We start from the raw sequence: 25,511 nt of genomic DNA, 5'->3' as shown, positions 1-25,511 counted from the left end.
AATTTTGAAACACAGCAGGAGCGTTGTAGAGGCCAAAGGGCATAACAAGATATTCAAAATGACCGTCCCGTGTATTGAAGGCGATCTTCCACTCATCACAGGCACGTATTCTAATGAGATTATAAGCCACTCTTAAATCCAATTTGGTAAAAATCGTAGCACCCTTCACTCGGTCAAAAAGTTCGGTAATAAGGGGTATCGGATAACGGTTCTTGATTGTTATGTCGTTTAAACCCCTGTAATCGATACAGGGACGCAGGCCTCTGTCTTTTTGGGCTACGAAAAAGAAACCTGCCCCAGCCGGTGATGAAGATGGTCGAATGAACCTCTTCTGAAGGTTTTCCTGAATGTACGCTGACATGGCCTTGGTTTCCGGCAACGACAGTGGGTAGGTACGACCTCTGAAAGGGGTTTTCCCGGGAGAGTCGATAGGACAGTCCCATTCTCGGTGTGGAGGCAGAATGTCTGCTCCTGCTTTGCAGAACACATCACTAAAAGACTGATAGTGGATGGGTATTAGTGCGGTAGTTTCAGTATGGACTCCTTTAAGGGGCATAATCCGAGGCAGACAGGATTCATGACAGGTTTCTCTCCAGGATAATATTTGCATGGTACTCCAGTCAATCGTGGGGGTATGCTTGCATAACCAAGGGTATCCAAGGATGATTCCATGGGAGGCTTTGGAGATAACTAGGAATTTAATGGTTTCTGTGTGAAGGGCCCCCACACGAACCTGTACGGGTCGAGTACGGTGAGATACAGTTCCGTGAGTAATTAAAGTGCCATCCACGGCAGATAGGTTAATAGTATGATCTAGGACGGTCACAGGAATCTGGAACTTCCGGACGAGCTCAGCGGAGATGAAGTTCTCGGCCACCCCTGCATCGAGGAGAGAGAGAACAATTTTAGGACCGTGTTTTAATTCCAGAGTAATGGTCAAGGCAGACTCAGCTTTTGATGGAGACAAAGACATAACTCCCCACCTGGTGTCTCCGGTACTGGTTATGAGCGGGAGTTTCCCGGATGACGGGGATGGGTAACTACCAGATGACCAGTCTCTCCGCAGTACATACAAAGATTCTCTCGACGGCGTCTTTGACGTTCCTCAATAGTGAGACGAGCCCGGTTGATTTGCATGGGTTCGTCGCCCACAGGTTCGGGTGGAAGGGTAGGTGGCATATAGGCCGGCTGGAATCTGAAGCGATCACCTCTAGTTTTCTCACTTTGTCGCTCTCGAAGCCGGAGATCCACTTTATTACAGAGGGATCAAAGTTCATTAAGAGTAGTAGGAAGGTCTCGGGTGGCGAGGTCATCCTTTATTCGGTCAGACAACCCACTCCAAAAGGCGGAAATAAGGGCTTCCTCGTTCCATTTTAGCTCTGATGCCAGCATTTGGAACTGTATAATATACTGGCTGACCAGGCGGTTCCCTTGACGTAGGCGTAGAATCTCTGCTGCAGCCGATATAGTTCTTCCTGGTTCATCAAAAATCCTTCGGAAGGACATGAGGAATTCAGAGTAACTGTCCAACAATGGGTCAGACCTCTCCCAAAGTGGTGAAACCCATTCAAGGGCCGTGCCGGACAATATAGGCCACTTTGGATTTAGGGGAAGGAAAGTTCATCGGCTGCAAGTAAAGTGAACATCACATTGGTTAAGAAATCCCCGGAATAATTTAGGGTTCCCGTCAAACTTGTTGGGCGTCGGGAGATGCAAATGGGGTGGTGCGACTGGAGCGAGGACAGCTGGAGGCAGTGGCTGGTTCGTAGCGGCAGGCATATTTACTGTGACCAAGGAAGCCTGTAACGTGTCCTGACGAGCAGACATCTCCTGTAGGAACTGAGCCATTTGCCGTTGTGTAGCCTGTACTCCTTCTAACCGACTGGCGATACCTTGAAGTAAGTCGGCCCTCAAATCCTGTCCACTAGCCGAATCCATTTGGCCAGTGCAAACTGTCACGGCTAGGTGCGAACCTGGACTCGGAGTGGAGTCGGACGGTGCTGGAAGGGTTGCTTTTTGGTACTGGAAGGCAGCCGGTCTTATCGGGGTGTAACTCATGAATGGAGGATACACGTAGGGCGAGGACGGTTATGGAGATACTGGCAGTACTAGCGAACCGGGGTCAGCCGGGCGTATAGCAGATGGTGAGTGCCGGAGGCGGCTGGAGACCAGGAGCCGGACTGCAAGCGGGCTATGAGACAGAGGTACTGGGAAGCACTATAACTGGAGCACACCGGTTCTGGAACACTCTGGTACTGGTACACACTGGAACTCACTGATACTGTGGAATACAGAGGCAAGGGAGCACATAGAACTAGCTCACAGCATAAGCTGTGATAGACATTGCACTGGCAACTAAAGAGCCTCTTGACAGCCCTTTAGTACCCTCAGGTAGTGCAGGATTGGTTGCTAGCACTCCAGCCCAAGCTGCAAGCTGATTGGCCCAAATTAGACATGTGACCTGGATCCAAGATGGCTGCGCCCAGTGGTCACAGTGCAGAAGTGCTGCCAGTTACATCCCCTCTCACCTGTCTCCAGATGGAAGCTCCTCAGTCTGCAGAGACTCCCTGTGCCCAGCGCCGCTCTCCAGGGCCCTACACCCCCGCCAGAGGCCCCACACCAGAGCGCCCGAAGCGGTAAGGACCGCGATCTCAGCAGCCCCTCAGCCCTGGTCGTGACGGTACCCCCTCCTTTAGGAGTGGCCCCCGGACACCTTTTGGGTTTCTCAGGATTTTCTGAATGGAATTTGAGCACCAATCGAGGAGCATGGACGTCTTCTGCCTTAATCCAGCAACGTTCTTCGGGCCCATAACCCCTCCAATCCAGCAAATATTGAAGCTGACCGAAGCAAAATCGAGAGTCCAGGATTTATTTGACTTAGAACTCTATACCCCTCTCAGTACGGACTTTGGGAGGACGAGGCAGAACCTTGCGGAAGCGATTAAGGATGAGAGGTTTCAACAGATAGATATGAAAAGAGTTGGGTATCTTGAGGTATGCTGGAAGTTTTAGTCTGTACGCCACTGGATTGATCACTTGAATGATGGGAAATGGACCAATAAAGCAAGGAGCAAATTTCATAGAAGGGACCTTGAGACGAAGATTACGAGTAGACAGCCATACAAGATCACCCTCCTTCATGTTGGGCACTGCTCTTCTTTTCTTATCCGCCCCAATTTTGTATCGATCCGAGGCTTTTCGTAATGCAACATGAACTTGAGTCCAGATTTGAGCCAATTTCTGTGGTGTAGAGGCTACTGCTGGCACATCAACAACCGGTAAATTTTTAAATTCTGGTACCCTGGGATGCAGACCGAAGATTATGAAAAAGGGGGTTTGGCCTGTAGAGGAATGATATGAATTGTTATGAGCAAACTCTGCCCATGGTAAAGTGTCCGCCCAATTGTCCTGGGAAGAAGACATATGGATCCGTAAAAAGGTCTCCAGGTCTTGATTGACCCTTTCAGTAGAACCATTGGATTGAGGATGGTAGGCCGTGGAAAAATTTAATTTGACTTTGAGAACAGAACAAAGAGCCCTCCAGAATTTCGCCACAAATTGCACCCCCCGGTCGGAGACAATCTCAGTCGGAAGTCCGTGAAGGCGGAAAATATTGAAGATATATAATTGAGCCAACTCAGGAGCAGATGGTAATTTCTTGAGAGGGACATAGTGTACCATTTTCGAGAACCGATCTACCACTACCCAGATGGTGGTAAACTCATTGGAGGTGGGTAAATCAGTTATAAAGTCCATGGATACATGTGTCCAGGGGCGGGTGGGAATAGACAAGGGCAGTAAGGTACCAGCTGGAGCTTGTCTGGATGATTTATGCTCTGCGCACTGTGGGCAGGAAGAAATAAATTCTGTGATTTCGGTTCTCATGGCGGGCCACCAATACAAACGTTGAACGTTGTAAGAATTCCAGTCTTACGAACGCCCGTGTGACCGGAAAAACGAGAGGAGTGAGCCCAATTTAATAGCTGTTTGCGAAGAGATGGAGCCACAAAGGTTTTTCCAGGAGGAGGTTGAATGCGGGTAGAGGCAAAAAACTTTAGACTCTAGGACTGGGATTTCTTTATGTTCCTCAGAGGAAGCTTCAAAGGAGAAGGAACGAGAGAGGGCATCAACTTTTTGGTTTAGTGAACCAGGACGATAGGTCAAGATAAAGTTAAAACGAGAGAAAAATATTGCCCACCGGGCCAGGCGGGAAGTGAGACACTGGATATTTTTTAAATAAAGAAGATTCCGATGATCTGTATATACAGTGATGGGGAACATAGCTCCTTCAAGAAGGTAACACCATTCTTCAAAGGCTAATTTCTCTGCCAATAGCTCCTGTTCTCCAATGGGATAATTTTTTTAAGCCAGAGAAAATTTTTTACAGAAGAACTCACAGGGATGGAACTTATTATCCTCAAACTTCTGTGAAAGTACTGCCCCAACGGCTTCGGAAGAGGAATCCACTTCCAGAAAAAATGGATTATTGACGTGCAGACATCTCCTGTAGGAACTGAGCCATTTGCCGTTGTGTAGCCTCCAGAAAAAATGGATTATTGACGAGCAGACATCTCCTGTAGGAACTGAGCCATTTGCCGTTGTGTAGCCTCTACTCCTTCTAACCGACTGGCGATACCTTGAAGTAAGTCGGCCCTCAAATCCTGTCCACTAGCCGAATCCATTTGACCAGTGCAAACTGTCACGGCTAGGTTCGAACCTGGACCCGGAGTGGAGTCGGACGGTGCTGGAAGGGTTGCTTTTTGGTACTGGAAGGCAGCCGGTCTTATCGGGGTGTAACTCATGAGTGGAGGATACACATAGGGCGAGGACGGTTATGGAGATACTGGCAGTACTAGCGAACCGGGGTCAGCCGGGCGTATAGCAGATGGTGAGTGCTGGAGGTGGCTGGAGACCAGGAGCCGGACTGCAAGTGGGCTATGAGACAGAGGTACTGGGAAGCACTGGAACTGGAGCACACCGGTTCTGGAACACTCTGGTACTGGTACACACTGGAACTCACTGATACTGTGGAATACAGAGGCAAGGGAGCACAGAGAACTAGCTCACAGCATAAGCTGTGATAGACATTGCACTGGCAACTAAAGAGCCTCTTGACAGCCCTTTCGTACCCTCAGGTAGTGCAGGATTGGTTGCTAGCACTCCAGCCCAAGCTGCAAGCTGATTGGCCCAAATTAGACATGTGACCTGGATCCAAGATGGCTGCACCCAGTGGGCACAGTGCGGAAGTGCTGCCAGTTACATCCCCTCTCACCTGTCTCCAGATGGAAGCCCCTCAGTCTGCAGAGACTCCCTGTGCCCAACGCCGCTCTCCAGGGCCCTGCACCCCCGCCAGTCGCTCCGCGCCAGAGCGCCCGAAGCGGTAAGGACCGCGATCTCAGCAGCCCCTCAGCCTTGGTCATGACAACAGTCACACGGTTTATGTAGCAGGTTAGGATGTGATTGGAGGAAGTCACAGAGTGAGCGCAGTACAGTCACACAGTTTATGTAGCAGGTTAGGATGTGATTGGAGGAAGTCACAGAGTGAGCGCAGTACAGTCACACAGTTTGTGTAGCAGGTTAGGATGTGATTGGAGGAAGTCACAGAGTGAGCGCGGTACAGTCACACAGTTTGTGTAGCAGGTTAGTCTGTGATTGGATGGTGATGTCATCATTTCTATTCAATAAACATTTTTTGACACCTGAATCTATATCTACCAACATTTGGAAATGCCAAATCAGGACCATATAGGCCCAATCGTCAATCCACCAAGTAATGCCCCTTTCTGTAGCTTGCTATTTGGTAGCTATGTGAATACCCAGGTGCAAAAATGCATTTAGGGACAAATAATAAACAAAAAATCTAATTATCCGTACATCATTTTACCCTCTAATAGATGGCACTGGGGATAACGGAAGTGATATTACAAATAATGTTCAAAAGTACAGTTACCCTTAACAACCAATCACATGTGTGCTATCACTAGTCTAACTAACACTCAGCAGAACAAAGCTGAATGATGATTGGTTGCTATTATCACTGCACAGTTTTAGTAAGTCACCCCAATAAGTTTGTCAGAGCTAAAGTATAAATGCCGTATCTGCCACCCATTTCATTACTCTGCCATTTTACACTTTCCATCTAGTCCTTGTTTTATTATCAGTCTGAAACACCTTTTACTATTTATTTTATTTATTTTCTTATCTGGGATTTGGACTCCATGACGGCTTGTTTTGTGTGACAGCAGCTCAGTGTCTAAGATGTGACAGGGAAACACCAAGGCGCTGCCGCCAACTCTGAAACCCGAGTCCTGGGTATAGTTTGGAGCAAGTGTTGTGTGTGTGCCCCGTGCATTCATCCCTGGGTGTAGACAGGGCATGAAAGACAAGCTGGCTCACAGTGTTCTTGTAACGCGATCTTGTCAGCCTCGCTGCCTGCCAAACCATCGTGCATCAAGTGCTTCCTGGCCCTTGGCGTGACACTGTGTCCCCTGCTCCTGCCATCTAAAGAACAGGGCCATTAACGGCTGATCAGCAGAGCAGATACGTTTACCACATGAAAACCTTCTCCGCGTTCATTCAACAGAACAAGTCAATAAATAAATGAAAACAACGGCATCACTAAATGAATGAGACTAAAGAAGTAGCATGTTTGCTAAAGTGATGATTTATCTGGTGCCTTCGTTTTTTTATGGGTCGGGTATTAAAATGACGAAACTGATTTTTTTTTTTTTAATTTCGGGTCAAGTTCATGTAGTTAAAAATGAAGACTTAGGGGTCTATTTACTAAGCAGTGTTAGGAGACAGAGTGAAAAGTGATAAGGTGCCAGCCAATCAGCTCCTAACTGCCATCTCACAGGCTGTGTTTGAAAAATAACAGTTGGGAGCTGATTGGCTGGCACCTTATCACTTTCTTATCACTTTTCACACTGTCTCCTAACGCTGCTTAGTAAATAGACCCCTGAGTATTACCTGGGCTGCAGCGTTCTAATCCAACCGCCTATTGTTCAAACAGACAGGACCTGGTTCAGAGTTGCTCGCGTGCGTCGGAGCCTGCATACGCAACCGTAGAGACAGTGCGGCCACATAGATGCGACCAACTATAACTACACGCGGAGATCTGCATTCATTTCCAAGCATGTATTCAGGCTTCAGTGTGTGGTCAGTGACCCTGCACCTCTTCCTAAGGGCTCGTATTCAATTAGCCGCGAAAAGTCAGATTTTTCGCCTGTTGTACTTTCCGCCGCATTCGCCTGTTTGGGACGTGATTTTGCGACGTGCACGTTCACGCGTTTTGCCCTAATCAATTGCAGAACAGGCGAAAATGCAAATAGGCGAATGCATAACAGGCGGAAAGTACTGAATAGAATGGGGGAATCCGTCTGTACCCCAAAATAAGACGCACTGACACTGGAAATCATTACAGATGTGTACTATTAGCCCTAATAAAAGTACTTTGTGTCCTTAATTTGTGTTAAAAGCTTTCTAGGAGCATATTTGTAAAATTTGTGAAGAATGATAGAAAACAGTATTTTTTTGGAGAAAGGAATTAGTCCTGTCAAATTTGGGGTACTTGAAAATCGTTGCTAGCATATTTTTGAGTCTCTAAAGTGTACTTTTACAAAAAGTTAAAAAATCCACCTGCTGCATGCACCTGTAATCCTAAAAACACCTGACCTATCTTTACAGCCCCCTAAGAAACCTATTTCGCCAGTTTTTATCCTTGTCCCCGACTTTTTCCATATTCTGAGGTAATTTTATCCAAAGGGTTCTGAATCATTTCCCCACATTTGCACCCCAAAATAGAGATTTAGCACTTTTTTTTCTGCCTACCATTCATTGGAGATACTTTTCCGCCTGTTAGAGTGTGTTGAGTTTCCGCGTAGGTGAAGACGTCCTGGAATTTGGAGATAAGACGCAAACAGGTGAAAAACGGCAATAGGCGAAAACATTTTTCGCGAATTACAGCTTTTCACGTCTAATTGAATCTGGTCCTTAGTGGGAATTTTATAGAGGAGGGGCTTTGACAACATTGGTGCCGGTTTGAAAGAGACGAGCTGAAGTAGGAGCAAAGAGCAACATTGGACCATTGCAAACATCCGGGGACCTAACAACAGATCTGGAGACACATCGGTCCAACACGGAGCTGGACTGGCCATCTGGCACGTCTGGGAAATGCCAGAAGGGCTGATGGCATACTTGCCAATTTTCTGTAATTGTTTATTAAACAGAATAAACAATATAATTAATTAAGAAATTGTCATAGTTCACAATATAAACAGGCACGACATATAGTTAAGAAGACAAATATAATCAATTATCTGGTTAGAGTAAGTTAACTCGACTGAAAAATGGGATGTGAACCTAAAGTAATAGATAAAAAAGAAATAAAAAGAGGAATAAGGTAACTTGAAGTACCATAATCATTTGTAGCACTGGAGAAGGGACCAGCATAAATTGGAGCGTGGTGAAGTTCAGAAAGGGGAAGGAAAAGGGAATAACCGGGGATAAGGAAGGTAGTGAGGAGAGAGGGTGGGCGGTAAGAATAGCTTTTATCGAGTCAGGGGAAAGGATAGGGAAATAAATAAAAATAAGAGATAATAGAATAATAAAATAATCATATATATGGTTGTAAAAAGGGAGAGTCAGAGTGGGGCTAACCAAGGCCTGGAATAGGAGAATTTTGAAAGACATACCAGGGATCCCAAATGGCGTGAAACTTCTGGACATTATTGTTCTGTAGACTGGTGATATACTCCATTTTTGCTCTAAACCAAATTATATTCAGAAGCTCCTGGCAACTGGGAGTGCATGGTACTTTCCAGTTGCGGGCGATTTGGTATTTAGCTGCACAGAAGATGTGGAGAACTAATTTATTGGAAGTATTGGGTATAGAGTTAATCGGAGCGCAAAGTAGAAGGTTAGCTGGGGTGGGAAAAATCGGGATGGCAATAATTTGGTATAGTAAAGTGCGGACCATGTTCCAAAATGGGACAATAAGCGAGCAAGTCCACCAGGTATGGAAAAATTTTCCCAATTGACCACAACCTCTCCAGCACGAATTAGAGGAGCTAGGATAAATCTGATGAAGACGTTCTGGTACTAGGTACCATCTAGTATATACTTTGTAGGAATACTCGCGGATGGCCACGCTGATAGAGCATCTCGAAACAGTCAGACGTATGGCTTCCCACGTTCTTCCCCAAGGGAGAGTCCGAGATGTAGTTCCCAAGCCTGCTCGTGTTTTTCGAATGAGGGATACTCCAGTGCTAATATGGAATGATATATGTGTGAAATGGTTCCCTTGTCGTTTGGTCTGTAGATGCATAGTCTCTCTATGGGAGTGGGGTTGGTAGGGAGACGAGTATTTGGGGCTGAGGTGACAAAATGGCGGATTTGTAGATATTGATAGTGAAGCTTATTAGGAATTCTATGCTTGTCTTGGAGATCCGCGAAGGGCCTAGGGGAAGATGATTCAACTACATGGTGAAACCTTGTGATTCCCGCTGAGATCCAGGGATCAGCCATCGCTTGAGAAAGACCAGGAGGCAATGCAGGGTTATTCCAAATGGGGGTCAATGGGGAAGGGTGAGAAGAAAGATTCAGTTTCTTATTGAGTGAGTCCCAATTACTGAGTGTCAGTGCTAGAGTAGAAATTTGAAAAACAGATCTAGGTCTATGTTTACTGTGCAGGGATAGAGCCAAAAGCACTCCAGGGATTGCGGCAGCGAGACCCTACCGCAAGGGTCTCGTTGCAAGCCCAATGGTATGACCATCGCGACCATCATTTTGGCCGCTCACTATAGCTGTGGGTGGTCACCCACAGCTATGCCAGCGGCCAGGAGGCCACTCCAAAATGAAGGAGGGACGGCCCTGATTCAGAGCGAGCGCTCTGTCAGAGCGTCCGGCTCTGAATCAGGGCCTGAGTGTTAGGTCGACCTGGAAGGTGACCTAATAGACTTATCTCTTGGTATGACGAGGTGAGTGAAATGCGGTCATCTGACTCAGCCGGGTAGCGTTGTGGTAGCGGCATAGAATGGGCAGTCCCAGGCCTCCACCCCAAGAGCGTTTGGAGAATATATCTCTGCGGATCCGGGGTTTTCGGTAGTTCCAAATAAATTTAAAGAGTGTGGATTGAAGGGTATTGAGAGTGTGGGAAGGAATAGAAATAAGGAGTGTTTGGAAGTATAGCAATTTGGGGAGAGTGTTAATTTTTCCGGCATTGATGCGGCCCACCCATGAGAGGAAATGTTTTTCCACTGTTGTAGATCTTTATGGATCGATCGGAAGAGGGGAGGGTAATTAGTTTTATAAACGGTATCATAGGATTTGGTAATGAGTACCCCCAGGTATTTAAGGGAATCTTTTTTTCCAAATAAGATTAAAATTTGACTGTAAGAGTGACCTCATACTACTAGATAAATGAAGAGGGAGAGCTTCGGATTTGGTGTGGTTAACTTTGTAGCCAGATAAAGTACCATGTATAGAGAGTTCCCGAAACAGATTTGGGAGAGATGTGAGTGGTTTAGTCAACGTGAAGAGTATGTCGTCCGCAAATAGGGAGAGGGTGTATTGAGAGTGTTTGACCTTAACCCCGCTAATGTCGGGATTAGTCCGTATATGAGTGGCAAGTGGTTCAATAACAAGGGCGAATGTATAGGGGGCGATAAAGGGCATCCCTGTCTAGTTCCATTGGTTATGAAAAAGGATTCAGAGAGCGAACCCCCTGCTGAGACAGCAGTGGATGGGTTGTAGTATAGGTCTTGAATAGCTTGTAGGAACTTTCCCCAGAACCCGAATTGACTTAAAGTCTGAAATAGGAAGGGCCAGGAAACCCTATCGAAGGCTTTCTCCGCGTCCAGAGCAAGCACCAGAGAAGGGAGTTTTTGAGTATTGATATGGTGAACTAAATCGATTGTACGCCTAGTGTTGGCAAGTGCTTGTCTGGACGGGACAAAGCCCACCTGGTCGGGGTGGATTAGTGAAGGAAGACGAGGGTTAAGTCTATTTGCAATTACTTTAGCAAATAGTTTTAGATCATTATTGAGTAGCGAGATGGGGTGATAGTTGGACACTAAGAGGGGATCTTTATCGGATTTAGGGATGACAGTAATAATAGCTTTAGTTGTGTCTTGGTGGAATGCGGAGCCTTCCAAGATAGAATTGAAAACCACAGTCAGGTGGGGTATTAAGTTTTATAGTAGGACATTGGGAGTCCATCGGGGCTGGGAGCCTTTGAAGATTTTTGTGTTTTGAGGGCTGTGATGATTTTGTCTGCAGAGATAGGGTCATTTAGAGTGGTGGAGGTGGCAGTAACGCTGTGGGGGAGAATACAAGAAGCCAAATAATCCTCAAGTGATGCATCCGAAGTAGTGTTACTGGGTGGGGGGAGGTTATAGAGGTGTTCGTAATAATTTTTAAATAGTGAATTGATAGTGATTGGATTATAATGGGTAGTACCATGATAATCTGTTAGTGCTGGGATAGCAGTCCTGGCCTTCCGGGCTTTTAATCTGTTGGCTAATAGGGAGTCAGCTTTGTTGCTTTTTTCATAACATTTTTGGTTGAGCCAACGTAAGGCTTGCTCAGTCTTTTCAGCGTGTATGGCGTTAAGGGCTGTCCTGGTAGATGTCAATTGGGCATATAAAGAGCGAGAGGGCTTACATTTATGAGCGGTCTCAAGACGTTAAACCTCCTTGGTCAAAGATACGATTTGAGATCTACGTTTCCTATTATAAAAGGAAGCATAACTAATAATGTGACCGCGGATAACAGCTTTATGCGCCTCCCACACCAAAGGGGTGCGTGTGGGGTCATTATTTAAAGAGAAATAGTCCTCAAGAGCAGCTCTTATTTTTTCCTGAAATTTTGGGATGGTAAGTAAAGTTTTGTTTAAACGCCACGAAGGTCAAGAAAGCAAGACATCAAAAAAATCAAAAGACACGGTGACAAAAGAGTGGTCGGACCAAGAGTTAGAAACAATAGAGGAGTCAACGAGATGTTTGGAAGCTGGTGTACAACAAAAAATAAAATCTATCCTTGAATAAGATTGGTGGGGTATGGAGAAAAAAAGTAAAGTCTCTGGACGATGTCTGAGTGTACTGCATATAGGGTGAAAGGGATCTTACTGCCGATCAGAATCGCCACTCCATTATGTTTGGACTGGCTAGAGGAGTAGTACGCGGTAGGGTAACGTTTAGAATGTAGTGAGGGGTGCGATTGCGCCTTGAAGTGGGTTTCCTGGACTAGGACAATCCCAGCCTTGAGGTCTCGGATGGTTCAGAAGAGCGATGAGCGCTTTTGGGGGTGTTCAAACCCTTAGTGTTGAGGGAAGCAAAGGTCAGCAACATTTTGTTAGAGGGCAAAATATAAAAAATTAAAAAAAATAAAACCACCAGCGTATGCAAAAAAAAAATTTAGTTAGGAAAGCCCCGACTCGATGGGGGAAACGAACCGGGATAATGAAGAGAGAGGGAAGAAAAAAAAAAAAGGGAGGGGAGGGAAAGAGGAGAGTAAAAGGAAAGTGGGAAGGAGATAAGAGCGTAGACGATGTGGGGAGGAGAACCGGGTGGGAATCCCTCGTGTCCAGCAGAGGAAAGTGCACACGGAGTTAGGACTATATAGTCCAGGAAGGTAGTAAGGAGTGTGGTCCAAACTATCTTGGAAAAATTAATTGGAATGGATTAGAAAGCGAATAGTTGCATATATGAGACGGAACAGATTTTGTGTAGAAGAGGAAAGTGGGAGTGTTAGAGAGCCATGGCCCTCCAATTGTGGTTGTGCAATAAAAGAGGGTTAAATGAGATGACCTAATAAACGTTGTAGAGGTGTCACTGTGGGTTAACAAGAAAAAAAAAAAGGGGGGGGGGAGAGAGAAGGAAAAAGTAAAAGGTAATAAGACCCAAGTATAGTTGTACACATCAAATACAAATAACATCTGCAAACATAACAAAAAATATAACTTGCATCAATAGTATGAGAGGGTTCGTTGGTGTTTCCCAGGAACGTGTTAGAAGGTATAACGCCCCAGTAGTCCCCAAGGAACCATAAACTGCCAAAATCGCTATATAAAACAAAAACATAACCACAGTGTAATGTAATAAAACAGTAGAATGGTCAAAACAGCTGCAAATATCATAGCTTATAGTGACATAAAGAAAAAATAAGAGAAAAAAAAGTAAACTCTAGAAAGAAAGGATATGTAATAACCGACAATGTAGGGACTCAGGGCCAGGGTATAATTCCCCCATCACAGTGTTGTAAGTTTTCCAGAAGAGTGTCCCAAGTATCGTAGAGAAGCCCAGGTAGGGAGGGGAGGCAGTGTGAAACCTTGATCTCCTTATACATCTGCCGACGTGATCGGAGGGGGGTCAGAATCTTCTAAGCGGGAGAGAAAGTCTTTGCTTTAGGGTCTCTAATGAAGATAGTTTTACCGTTGAAATCTACCAGTAATTTGAAGGGAAAACCCCACCGATAGCGGATCCCCCTTGCGCGTAGAGCCCTCGTCAGGTCCTGCAGTTCTCTGCGTTTCAGAAGTGTAATAGGGGCCAGGTCTTGGAAGAATTGCAGTTTGATGTTATCATATAGTATGTGAGGCTTTCCACGTGTCGGGGCTAAGACTCTTTCTTTGTCTTTAAAACTCAGGAAGCGTATGACTACGTCCCTTGGAGGTTCACCATCTCTGGGTTTGGGTCTAAGGGCACGATGGGCTCTTTCCAGGGGTAGATGGTGAGGGCCGAGGTCAGGGAGAACCAATGAAAACACTTTGTGGAGATAAGTCTCTAGGGTATCCGGGGACACTGATTCTGGGATATTTCGTATACGGAGATTGTTTCTCCTTTCTCGGTTCTCAAGGTCCTCATTTTTAGTACAGAGGTCCTGAACTATGTGATCGATGTCCCTATGGATTTCGATTTGGGATTTTTGTAAGGTGTCTTGACGGCACTCTAATTTAGAGGTTCTGGTAGATAGCGAGGAAAGATCCGATTTGATGGATGAAACGGCTTTGTCCAATTTGGTTTCTAAAGATTCTTTAAGGTCTGTGATGAGGGATCGCAGTGCCATAATGTCCTCTTTGGTGGGGCCACCCGAGGTCAGCAGGGACGGGAGTCTCTTTTTGCGGACCTCTATGAGTAGCGACAGGCCGTGTCCGAAATCGAAGCCGCGGCTTGTGGGCGCAAGGTAGGCCTCAGTACCCGTGGGTCCCCGGAGCCGTCACTGGAGGTGCGATGGCCACAGAAAATAGGACCACTGTGTCCACAGGGGCGGGAGTCAGAGAACAGGGGGTTTCAACACCCAAATATAGCACAAAACAGGGGACTACTAAGCAGGACGAGTGAAGCTCTTGAAAGACGCTGCCACTCAGCTCTGCAGTCAGGCCACGCCCTCCGCATAATTGCCAATTTTATGTATCTCCTCTCTGGGAGAAGTCCGGAGAGGAGATGCACCTAATCACTTGGAGGATGAATCACGGGTCTGTGTGGAGCGGGTGGGGCTAAAACGATGCGTTCATGTCACTCCCGATATTTATTTCTCATCCTCTCCAGTTCCCTAGGAGGTGGCCGGTAGATCCGTGGGGACTACCCGAAATATCTTGAGTCTCTCGCACCTTGCAGGAGAGTAGATAAGTATGCCTGATGGGCCGGGCCGGCCACCCCAAAGCCTGGGCGAGGAGCTTTGCCTCCCGACACTCTGCCGGCATGCAGAGAGAGACCGGACAAGTCACAAGGCCACACCCCAATGTGGCATGGTCGAACCTCTTTTTTCGTGTAATTTGCGCAATAAGGGATGTCCGGGCCGAATTACAGCCACAATTTGTCTCTGGTCCAACATAAGGAATATTCAGTTCTATTGTTTATCTTTAATCACTTCGTTCAGAAATGAGTGATCAGTTATTAGTGGAGTTACCCTTCAATGATTGTTCCAATATTTCATTCGGTATCTTTGTATAATAAGAAGAGTCGTAGCATTGCTGTCTAATTGGCTATAATTGGTCATTCCCCGGGCCCATGTGCAATCTCTCCCTTCTTTTATGCACAGAAAGGCAGTTAACATTTCTATATCAAAGCACATTAGGGGAAGTTAATCTAGTTATTAGCTTGGAACGTGCTGTAACTGGATGCGGAAGATAATGATCAGCCATCAGATTACTCCCTCCCTGCCGACAAATAGCTTCTGGACATCTTAAAACCCTCCTGGAATCCTGGCTAATTGATATGCTTAAATTGAACAGTAAATGCTGCTGAGACGAAGCCTTTATTAAGGTTCTCGCTCAGGCCTCAGATTGATCTGTTCAGGCCCAGAAATGACTCAGATATTGTAACTGGAATAGGTCAGCGGACACATTAGGATTGCTGGAAGTTATTCCTGCTGAGCACGTGGCCCAATGTGTTACTTTAGATTTTATTGCAGATGCCACGTGAATCTCTTGGCACGGTCTCCGGCTTCAAAATAAAAACAGATATATATATATATATATTTTATTTTTATTTTTTTTTGTTTTCTCAGAAAACTTCAGAGAATTACCAGCAAAGACTTCTGAAACTTGACTGCAGTGTCCTCCTTGTGCTAGTATATGGAACATTAATTATTCAGGTTTAGACAGGGAACAGATCAGTGGGAACCTGGTCAGGCTGCATGCCTTGTTTTCTGGCAAGACATGCTGCCACACATTGCACCTTCTCTGTTATATACTCAAATAACTTATCATCAATTATCTAAATATACAGTATATATGCATCTTAAATTGTTTACATTTATCTCAAATAAATTCCTTAATAGGGAAAGTCAAAGGGGGGTGTAAGCAATTTATTTTGTGCAATTGTACGTCTTCAAATCCCATTTATGTGCAAACCTAAGAGCTTGTCCAAATAATTTTTCTCTGTATGTTTAATCTGTTTGGAGGCTTTGCACAATAGTTTGGTATATTGCTTACAGCAATTTGGAAACAAAGAATGCCACTGTCCGTTACCTTCACATAAGAAAAATACTGTAGGTAGTAACAAGGAAAATCCCATCAGTTCTAGAAGACTACTGTACCTTGTTTTGAAGTTGTTGATGTTGCTGGTTGTTAAAACCAAGTGGTCATCTGGTGACTACTTGGTATGAATACCCTTAAATTGCTAAAGAGAAATAATCACTGTCCAGACAATAATTGTGTTTCCAACGCACAAAAGTTCTTATTGTAATAAAAGAAAGGTACACACTTTCATTTAGCACAATTAGCACAAAGGCAATGAAATACAGAATACGATACAGCCTAATACATACGCGTGCGCACTGGTCCCAGCAAATAGTCTTCAGTCCAGAAGTCTGTGGTCATCCAAGAAAGAATGGCTGTAGACTAGAGCCAGCATGCAAGCTATATACCCACCCAGGACAAAGAAACTAGTTAACGGGTTTCCATTGGGTCTGGCTCATGGACATTCTGGTACGATGCAGTTCACTGGACAGATCATATAGCATCACTAGGGATATGTCCCAGTTCCTCAGACGTTGCTTTGTGTGGTTTTCCCGCCAAAGAACTGGTTTAAACTAGTAGAAAAACACTACATACATTTTCACATTCTAACCACTATTTTCATGTTGTTCATATCTTGCGAACGCATGATGAGATTTTCTTGCGGGTCGAACCGGAAATCTGCAAACAAACAGTGCTTTAGAATGGTACCAAATATGATATGTTTACTAGCTTATGTACCTTAAATATCGTATACATTACATTTCACAACATAAGTATTCACTAATATAACCTCTGATATTAAGCCTTTAATGTGGAGGAACCTTTTTATAAGTTTCGGTATATGTAAGTGTGAGCATATTGCATATAGTCGCTAATATGCGTGGTGCGTATTATGTGTAGTGTGCTTTGCTAAACAGCGCAACTGTGCGCTGTGCATCTTGTATATTATATGTATGATGTGCGTATGGGGTATGGTAGGACTTTTAACAGTATGCGGTAGCAATGCAGTCACACAATGCTAATAACAGCATATTAGCATCGCACACAATAGTTTCATGCTGATGACGCAAGATGGCATCGTCAGGGGCGACCTAAGATGGCGTCGCCCAATATTAGCTTGAGATCTGGTCTCAGCCGATCATCCGGCTTCGACATCGGTCACCCAATCCCAATCTTCACCCAAGTGGTCATTGAGTGACCAGGCTGAGTGGGTCACCAAATCTTCCTTTGTTCAGTACAATAAATACATAATCTTCAGGCCAATGCTGCATAATATACACTGCCCAGACTCGCATGTCCTTATGTATATAGGCAGTTTGAAAGCTTACATTAAGGACATTGCAGCCTGACAAATAATCTACTGACTTTCACTATTTTATAATTGCAACCATCTCTCTAATAACATCTAATTGTTCTTCTTGTCAAAGGATTTTCCAGAAAAAGCAAAACATTATACTGAAGTATTTATCCTTCACCCCAGAGAACCTCCTGGAGCACTGTACATAGTGATCCCATACGATCTGTCCTGGGAAGGACCCTAGTTTCCTTTGTTTTCTAAGCAATGATGCAATTAGCCTACAGTGTATCCTGAGTTTGCAAACCACAAGTGTCCTAGGTGGAACTCTTGCTTTCCATGCTCAATGAAAGGTGGATGTTACTAAAAGACCAACAAGAACAGTGGAGAAAACGTGGGGCCGAATTCAGTTCAGGGCGATGTTGAATAGCCGCAGGAGGGAGCCCCCGCAGCTATTCAATTCAACGCGCCGTTTGCCTTGTCGGGAATGGGTTAAGGCTGAGAATGCCGGTTCTCGTGACTTAACCTGGGTGTTAAGGCGCGGCAACCGGCATTCTCTGTCTAAAGTACCGGGCGCGCTGCTGTTAGTGCCGCGCTAAGCGGGCAAACAGCTGCACGCCCAGCACTTTTGTCGGATTTCTCCTCGCATCACCATAGGGTAACGCCATCAGAAGATCCCACCGCATTCAAGCCCTGCCATTTTCGAGGGTTTGACCGCATGTCTTCCTTTGCTGCATCCCACCCTATATGTGATATCCCAGCCTTCTCAGAATGTCGACATTAGGGTTAGGGTGCAGGACGGGAGGATTAGGGTTAGGCTACAGAGGTGGGTGGGGAGGTTAGAGTTTAGGCACTAGAGGGAGTGATAGGGATTGTGGGAGAATACTGACTGGAGTGCAGCTACATCAGATGGCTCTGCCAGAAGTGAAAGTCACATAACCGCCAGGACCTGGAAGATGACACCCTTCCGGGTCCTGGACATTATCAGTGTCGACATATCATACCACACCTCTTTCAGCAACCTTGCATGAAAGGTCAGCAAACAGCTTCTCTTTAAGGTGGGAAGATATAAAATGACCAGACAGGGCTGTCATCAGGGAGATCCGGGGGGAAGGTGTTCTCAAGTGTGAAGTAAAGAATGTTCCCGAGCCCACACCTCCCAGGGGGCGTAGCTATGCCCCCGATATGGATGGTCAGGCAGGAAAAAGAGAGTTCCTGTATTTACATCCAGATGTGGCAACGTCCCCACAGATTTGGCCCTGCCTCATTTGCCGACCAGCTGCTTTAGAGCTTTTTGGAGTTTTTTCTTATAATATGTAAACTTTTGTGAACTAGAGATCAGGTGGCACAAAATGAAGGTACAGTAGACCTTGGGTCTTCGTCTGTCTCAGTGATAGAGCCTGACAGAAGAAGATGATATCTTTTGAGACTACCACAAAAATGGCCACCACATTATTTATTGTTTTTCAAAATTTTTAAGGATAGGGTTAGGGGTTAAGGTTCGGCTGCCGGAGGGTTAGGGTTAGGCACCTGGAGGAGGGTTATGCACTTGTGGGAGGGTTAGGGTTAGGCACTTGTGGGAGGATTAGGGTTAAATTACAAAAAAAAATTCAAAAGTCGGCCATTTTTGTGTTGACCATTTGAACCTGTCAACCTATTGCATGTCGACGTATTGTTTTTCAATCTTTACATTTTCTATCTTTTATACCACACTTGAAACTCCATCCCCATCATTATCTTCACATTGCCTCTGTTGCTCCCCACAATTTGGACTGCTTGATGATCAGCTAGGGAAGAAATTCAATACTATGCTCAGTAGAAACCACATTGTTCAGTTTGAATATCTTTCTTGATAGTACTGCTATAGCCTTTCCCCCATAGAGGGTATACCGCTGATGTCAGTGCTACAACATACACCTTAGGCCAGGAACCCTCTGGCATTACTGTGGTACAGTCGGTTGTCAAGGCCAGTAAAGATCTGGGTTAAATTGCATGTCATACGCGTGGTGTTTGGAGCACAGTGGAGGCCTCTAAACACGCCCGGGTGGCACAACACGTGTTCTGGAAAACACAGAAACAAATAAAGCGGATTGCTCACCGCGGCTATAATGGGTATGGTGACACAAGAACTAATAATTTAGTATCCTATCCATTTGTATGTGTTTTAATTATTGTTAAATGTGGCCTAAGAGTGTATCTGAAAGCCATTGGAAAATTTTAAACTAATACTGTACTAATAGAATCAATAAAATAATATGAGACCCACAGCATAATAATCTTTTGGACCAGCTCTATACGTCAAGTGCTCCTCGTTTTATTCTTGGGCGCACCGTTATGTAGAGTAATACATCTGCGGTTGTGCACTGGCAGCAGGTCGTAAGTGGATGGAATTGGGCAGACTGGAAGTATTGCTAGTGAAGGAGGAAGGGGCACACTGGTGTGTCTTATCCCGCAGACATGAGATTTCACCTTCGGGAGTAAGATTATTATTATAACGAGGTAAAAGAGAGGGCGATTAACCAGTTGCGTTCCTTGCCATGCTCGGCCTTTGCGACTTGCCTAAAGTAGAGTGAAACTCGCCGGCAGTGCCGACCTGGTGGTGAATGCATCTCATCCTCCACTTTCAAGCAGACAAATCAGTTCAGTGCACTGTTTAAGATATTGCACGTATCAGGGGAGCACAACAAGTCCAAAGCGATATTTGCGCTACAAAGCGGACGTATTGGACTTTTTAAATGACCTGTGTCTAAGCCGCCACTTGCGAGCCGTATAACGAATCCATAGTCCGTTATTTATACGTTGTGTCTCTGCTCATCATGGGCGGTCTGAGGCTCCCAGCTGCCTGAGCCTGTTACCCAAGGATTGCATTAACAGCTGAAGTGTGTTTAAAATTGATCCATTCCAGTGATTGGGGGGGGGGGATGCATTTTCTTTTTAAGAAAGCTTTTAAACATAATTGAAAATAGTGTCCAATATAAACACTCACAGATGGCATTAGTCAAACTAAACAATGATTTCAGACTTGGATCTAAACTCAACTGGTGAACCAGGACCTTTGTGTTATCGGTTGTATTATCATGTAGCAGATTTCAAATAAAGTATTGCATTCTATATGTGAGCTGAATACTGGGCACAGCACAGCCAGGGGATAGAGATCAGCAGAAATCAGCACAATTATCCAAACCTTTCTGTCTCATGTCTGTATGTTTGGTGGAGTTTTGCAAGGTTCATCATTACGTGTGTGTGTTTCATGTGTATAGTATATATTTAGCGGCTTCACCCGTGTTGAGTGGTGGGTTTTTTTGTATTGAGGAATCCCCAAGCCTATATTTATTGCATTTCCTTTTTTTTTTTTTTTACAAACAAATAATTGGGGGGATCCAATCAGCCGTGAATGGCGAAAAATGGGAATTTTTCACCAATTATCCTCGTTTTTCGACTGTTTTTATTTCCTATTTCCTATCCTATTATTTTTGACGAAGTAATAGGATATTTCGGCCGAAAACACATAGGGCACGTTTCAATTAAACACGAAGTGAATAGCGCCGGGCATGAGCTCCCGGAGCTATTCAATTCTGCGCAAAGTTAGGTCGGGGAAGGCTCGTTCTTGCGCCTTAAACAGGGCGTTTAGGGGCTAGAATGGGCATTCTCCGACTAAACTTCCCGGCGCAATGCTGTTTTCCCGGCACTAAGGGCAGAAAACAGCATCACGTCTGGACTTTTGTCGGACTTCTGCTCGCATTCCTGGAGGGTTACTAGAAGAAATCCTTAGTTGGGCTTAGCAGCGCAAATGAATTGAATAGCTTCGGGAGCTGTTTCCCAGCGTTACTCACTTCGCGTTGAATAGAATCGTACCCATAGGTCCGTGATAAGTTCATGGACCTATGTGTTTTCGCCTTTGTGGCATGGAAAAAATTGGACTTTTCGTGGATTTTTTTGTGGGGACTTATCAGGTCCTGAAAAAAACCCACGGTAAGTGGCGGCATCAGGCGGGGCTAATTGGTTATTCCCCAGGGATCCACTAGCGCCTGAACAATGTTTGGGGCTAATTGGATACCGCCCAATGTGCTTATGGTACATTTCTACATATTCATTACCTCATTAAATAGATTAATAGTCTAGGTAGGAGTCTAAGGGCCTGATTCAGACCCGCTTGCAAGCGCATAGCGCTCGCTAGCAGGTCGATGGCCGGACAGTGGCCATCGACCCTACAACAAGGGTCTCGTCGCAAGCCCCGATGGTCGGGACCATCGCAACCATCACCTGGCTGCTCGCTAAAGCTGTGGGTGGTCACCCACAGCTTAGCGAGCTGCCAGAAGGCCGTCTCATAAAAAAAAAAAATACCGCCTTGATTCAGAGTGAGTACTCTGAAAGAGCGTCCGGCTCATAATCAGGGCCTAAGAGGATATTGACTTTTATGGAAATGCGTCTTTGTAGAGTATGTTACATGTTTTGGCTTTCAGAGCGCAGGCAAATAGTGAGCTCTTTGTACAAATTGCCGCTGTCCACGCCTTCTCACACCACTCACCCCGAGGTCACGCGGCCCCGGGCACAATTAGGTTTTTTTGTTTGCTACTTACCCTTACTGAGTACAGGTGCGATGATATATGCGACAGGATGCAGCAAACATCGCATTTTGCACGCGATGCATCCCGCCACTCATCACATGCACGCCGGAGTTAACAACGCCGGTGTGCATGATCTAAAACTCAAAGGACAGCTCTCCCGATAAGAGCTGTCCTTTGCGAGAGAGGGTCGTCCGGGCTTGTGACCCAGAAGTCTCTGGGTCTCATTCAGACCCGGTCGCAAGCACCGATGTGCTCGCAACCGGGTCAATAGTTAGCCCTGCGCATGCGCAGCGGCCGCACTGCGTGTGCGCAAGTCCCTGGAGCGAGAGAGAAACTCTCTCGCTCCGGAGCTCTCTACAAAAAGGGCGGCTGTCGATGTTGATCGACAGCTCACCCCATTTTGTAGGCGGGCCGGGGGGGTGGTTTCCAAAACGGAACGCTTGCCATTTTGTGGGCGGCCGCACTGACATAATCAGTGATGTCAGTGGGGAGTTTCCTGCTCGATCAGAGCAGGAAGCTCCCTGGGGCTTGCGGCTGCCGAGACCCAACCTTAGGGTCTCATCGCAAGCCCTGATGGTCGCGTCGGTGTTCACCATCGCGACCATCAACCTGGTCGGTCGTTAAGCTGTGGGTGGTAACCCACAGCTTACCTAACGACCAGGAGGCCGCACTTCAAAAATTAAGCAGCCGCCCTCATTCAGAACGAGCGCTCGATTCTTGCGAGCGCCTCTGAATGAGGGCCTCTATGTGCATAACGCCGCATGCACTGCCGGGGGTGCCGGAAGGAATCCGAGCACTTTGCGGAAAGAAGCCCATAGGTTTCTATTGAGTAACATCATCTAAAGATGGCGTTTTCGGGGGTTTGTCCGCATTGCTAATGATAGTGTATCCCGCCCATGGCCTGTCCGATACCCTGATTTATACCAAATAGAATAGTAAAGGTTTTATCAAAATCTGTTCACTAGTTTTGTGTTAACCTGAAACAAACAGATAAAGAAATTGTAAAAATGTCTAATTCGGTCTAGGTGCGCTATAACCTAGAAGTCTAAGTTGAAATCTTGATTATGTTAATAATGTCTTTGTTTTATTCACACAGATCAGTGAGAGTCCTGTGTTTGTGCCTGGTGTCTGGGGCCCTTACTATTCAGCCATGGTTCCAGGCTTCTGGTTGAATGAGGGCGGACAAAGTGCAACTGGAAAACTAGTGGGTTTGTTCAAATGTGTCTTGTTTTACCCAGATAGCTGGTGTAAATGTTGTCCCAGTACCCCTCTCACCCACCTATACTCATGATAACATTAACCAGCATATAATCAGCCCTAATATAACCAGCATACAATACAGCCCCCAATAGCTGGCATAAATACAGCCCCAATAACCAGCATACAATACATTCCCCAATAACTGGCATACATACAGCCCTAATAACCAGGATACAATAAAACCCCAATAACCAGCATGCAATACAGCCCCAATAACTAGCATATAAAACAGCCCCAATAACCATCATATAATACAGCCCAAATAACCATCATATAATAAAGCTCCAATAGCCATCATAAATACAGCCCCAATAACCATCATATAATACAGCCCCAATAACCAGCATGCAGTACAGCTCCGATAACTATCATATAATACAGCCCTAGTAACCACCAAGTAACACAGCCCCAATAACCATCATATAATACAGCTCCAATAAATAGCATATAATACAGCCCCAGCAAATAACACAGCCGCAATAACCAGCTAATTAAACAGACCCAATAACCAGAATATAACACAGACCCAATAAGCAGTATGTGATATAGCCCCTTTAACCAGTATGTAATACAGCCAAAATGACCAGTACAGATATGTCCTCTTGCATTTTTGCTGCGTACGTGGCAAATTGCATCACGCATGATGCGAGGTGTGTGCCCGTGAGCAGATACACGCGCTGCGTTTGCACCCATGTCCCCATGGGATTGCATGGTGCGATCGCAGTGCGTGCCATGGCATACCGTAACGCACACAGCTGCAGGTAATTGCATGGCGTGATGCGTGCGCACATTTGTAGCGCAATCGACAAGGAGGTAAGAGGACATATCTGTATATGATGCAGCTCCAATTACCAGCATATAATACAGCCTCAATAATCAGCATAATTACAACCCTAATAACTATCATATAATCCAGAACCCAATAACCAGCATATACACCTAATAACCAGCTCAAATAACCAGTATATGATACAGTCCCAATAATCAGCATAAATACCTAACCAGCCCAAATAACCAGTATATGATACAGTCCCAATAATCAGCATAAATACCTAACCAGCCCAAATAACCAGTATATGATACAGCCCCAATAATCAGCATAAGTACAGCCTCAATAACCAGTATATGATACAGCCCCAATAATCAGCATAAGTACAGCCTCAATAACCAGTATATGATACAGCCCCAATAACCAGCATATATACCTAATAATCAGCCCCAATAACCAGTATATGATACAGCCTCAATAACCAGTATATGATACAGCCCCAATAATCAGCATAAGTACAGCCCCAAACCAGCATATAATACAGCCCCAATAATCAGCATATAATACAGCCCCAATTACCAGCATATATACCTAATAACCAGCCCCAATAACCAGTATATGATACAGCCCCAATAAACAGCATACTGTATGATAGAGCTCCAATAACCAGCATATAATATAGCCCCAATAACCAACATATTTACAGAATAACCAGCGCCAATAACCAGCCATCATTGTACAGTATACCATAAAACCCCATTGTCCAGTATATACTAGTCATCATTGTTCACTATATACTGTAATAGAAATCCTATTGCCCAGTTCTATATGTAATATAGCTACCATTGTCCACTATGTAATACAGTCCAGTGAACAGTAGAATACAGATTATAATACAGGTTGTGTGCACTTGATTAGTAGTACAGAATAGAAAGTACCTATAGTGTAATAGCTAAAGAACATGCAAGCTGCTTGTAGCCATAACGACACGCAGACCGGATCCTACTACAAAGAGCAGCAGTGATAGATACAGGAGAGCAAACAGCAGAGGTGCTGGATTTGTCCCTGATGATCGTTAGTCTTGATCCCATTGTGATTGCGGCCACCACTGTGTCATTGGCTACACTAATGCATTCCAGAGTATAATACACCTGCATTCAAAACACAGTGCTCTCCTTATGTGCTCTGGGCCTGATTCAGAGCCGGACGCTCTGACCAGAGCGCTCGCTGTGAATCAGGGCCCTCCTACATGAAAACGGAGCGTCCTCCTGGACGCTCGCATAGCTGTGGGTGACCACCCACAGCTTATGCGAGCGTCCATGATGATGGTCGCGATGGTCAAGACCATTGCGACCATCGGGCTTGCGATGGAGACCCTGCGGTAGGGTCTCGCTGCCGCAAGCCCTGGAGTGATTTTGGCTCTATCAGAGCCAAAATCACTCCCACTGACATCACTAGTGATGTCAGTGGGGCCGGCTTCAGACGGTAGGCGTTCCCATGGGAACGCCTCTGTCTGGCAGCCACGCCCCCGGCACGCCCACCAAAGGGGGCGTGCTGTCAATCAACATCGACATCACGCCCCCTTTGGTGTGAGACCCGGAGCGACGGATACCCCGTCGCTAGCCGGGTCTCGCGTATGCTCACGACGGAGCTCCCTCCGTC

General features: G+C 45.6%; 1 protein-coding gene across 1 annotated transcript in view; it reads left to right on the top strand.

Annotated features, from left to right (window-relative positions):
• The window catches only part of FGGY (FGGY carbohydrate kinase domain containing), a 260,103-nt gene that overhangs the window by 132,988 nt on the left and 101,604 nt on the right, over positions 1–25,511 (top strand). The window contains exon 10 of the mRNA XM_088447828.1: positions 22,917–23,024. Within this exon, the coding sequence (XP_088303954.1) occupies positions 22,917–23,024 (108 nt within the window). The remainder of the gene's footprint in view (positions 1–22,916; positions 23,025–25,511) is intronic.

This window comes from Taudactylus pleione, unplaced genomic scaffold, assembly GCF_031769625.1.
Source record: "Taudactylus pleione unplaced genomic scaffold, aTauple2 ptg000442l, whole genome shotgun sequence".
Classification (NCBI taxonomy): domain Eukaryota; kingdom Metazoa; phylum Chordata; class Amphibia; order Anura; family Myobatrachidae; genus Taudactylus; species Taudactylus pleione.
This window is presented reverse-complemented; position numbering and strand designations above follow the sequence as displayed.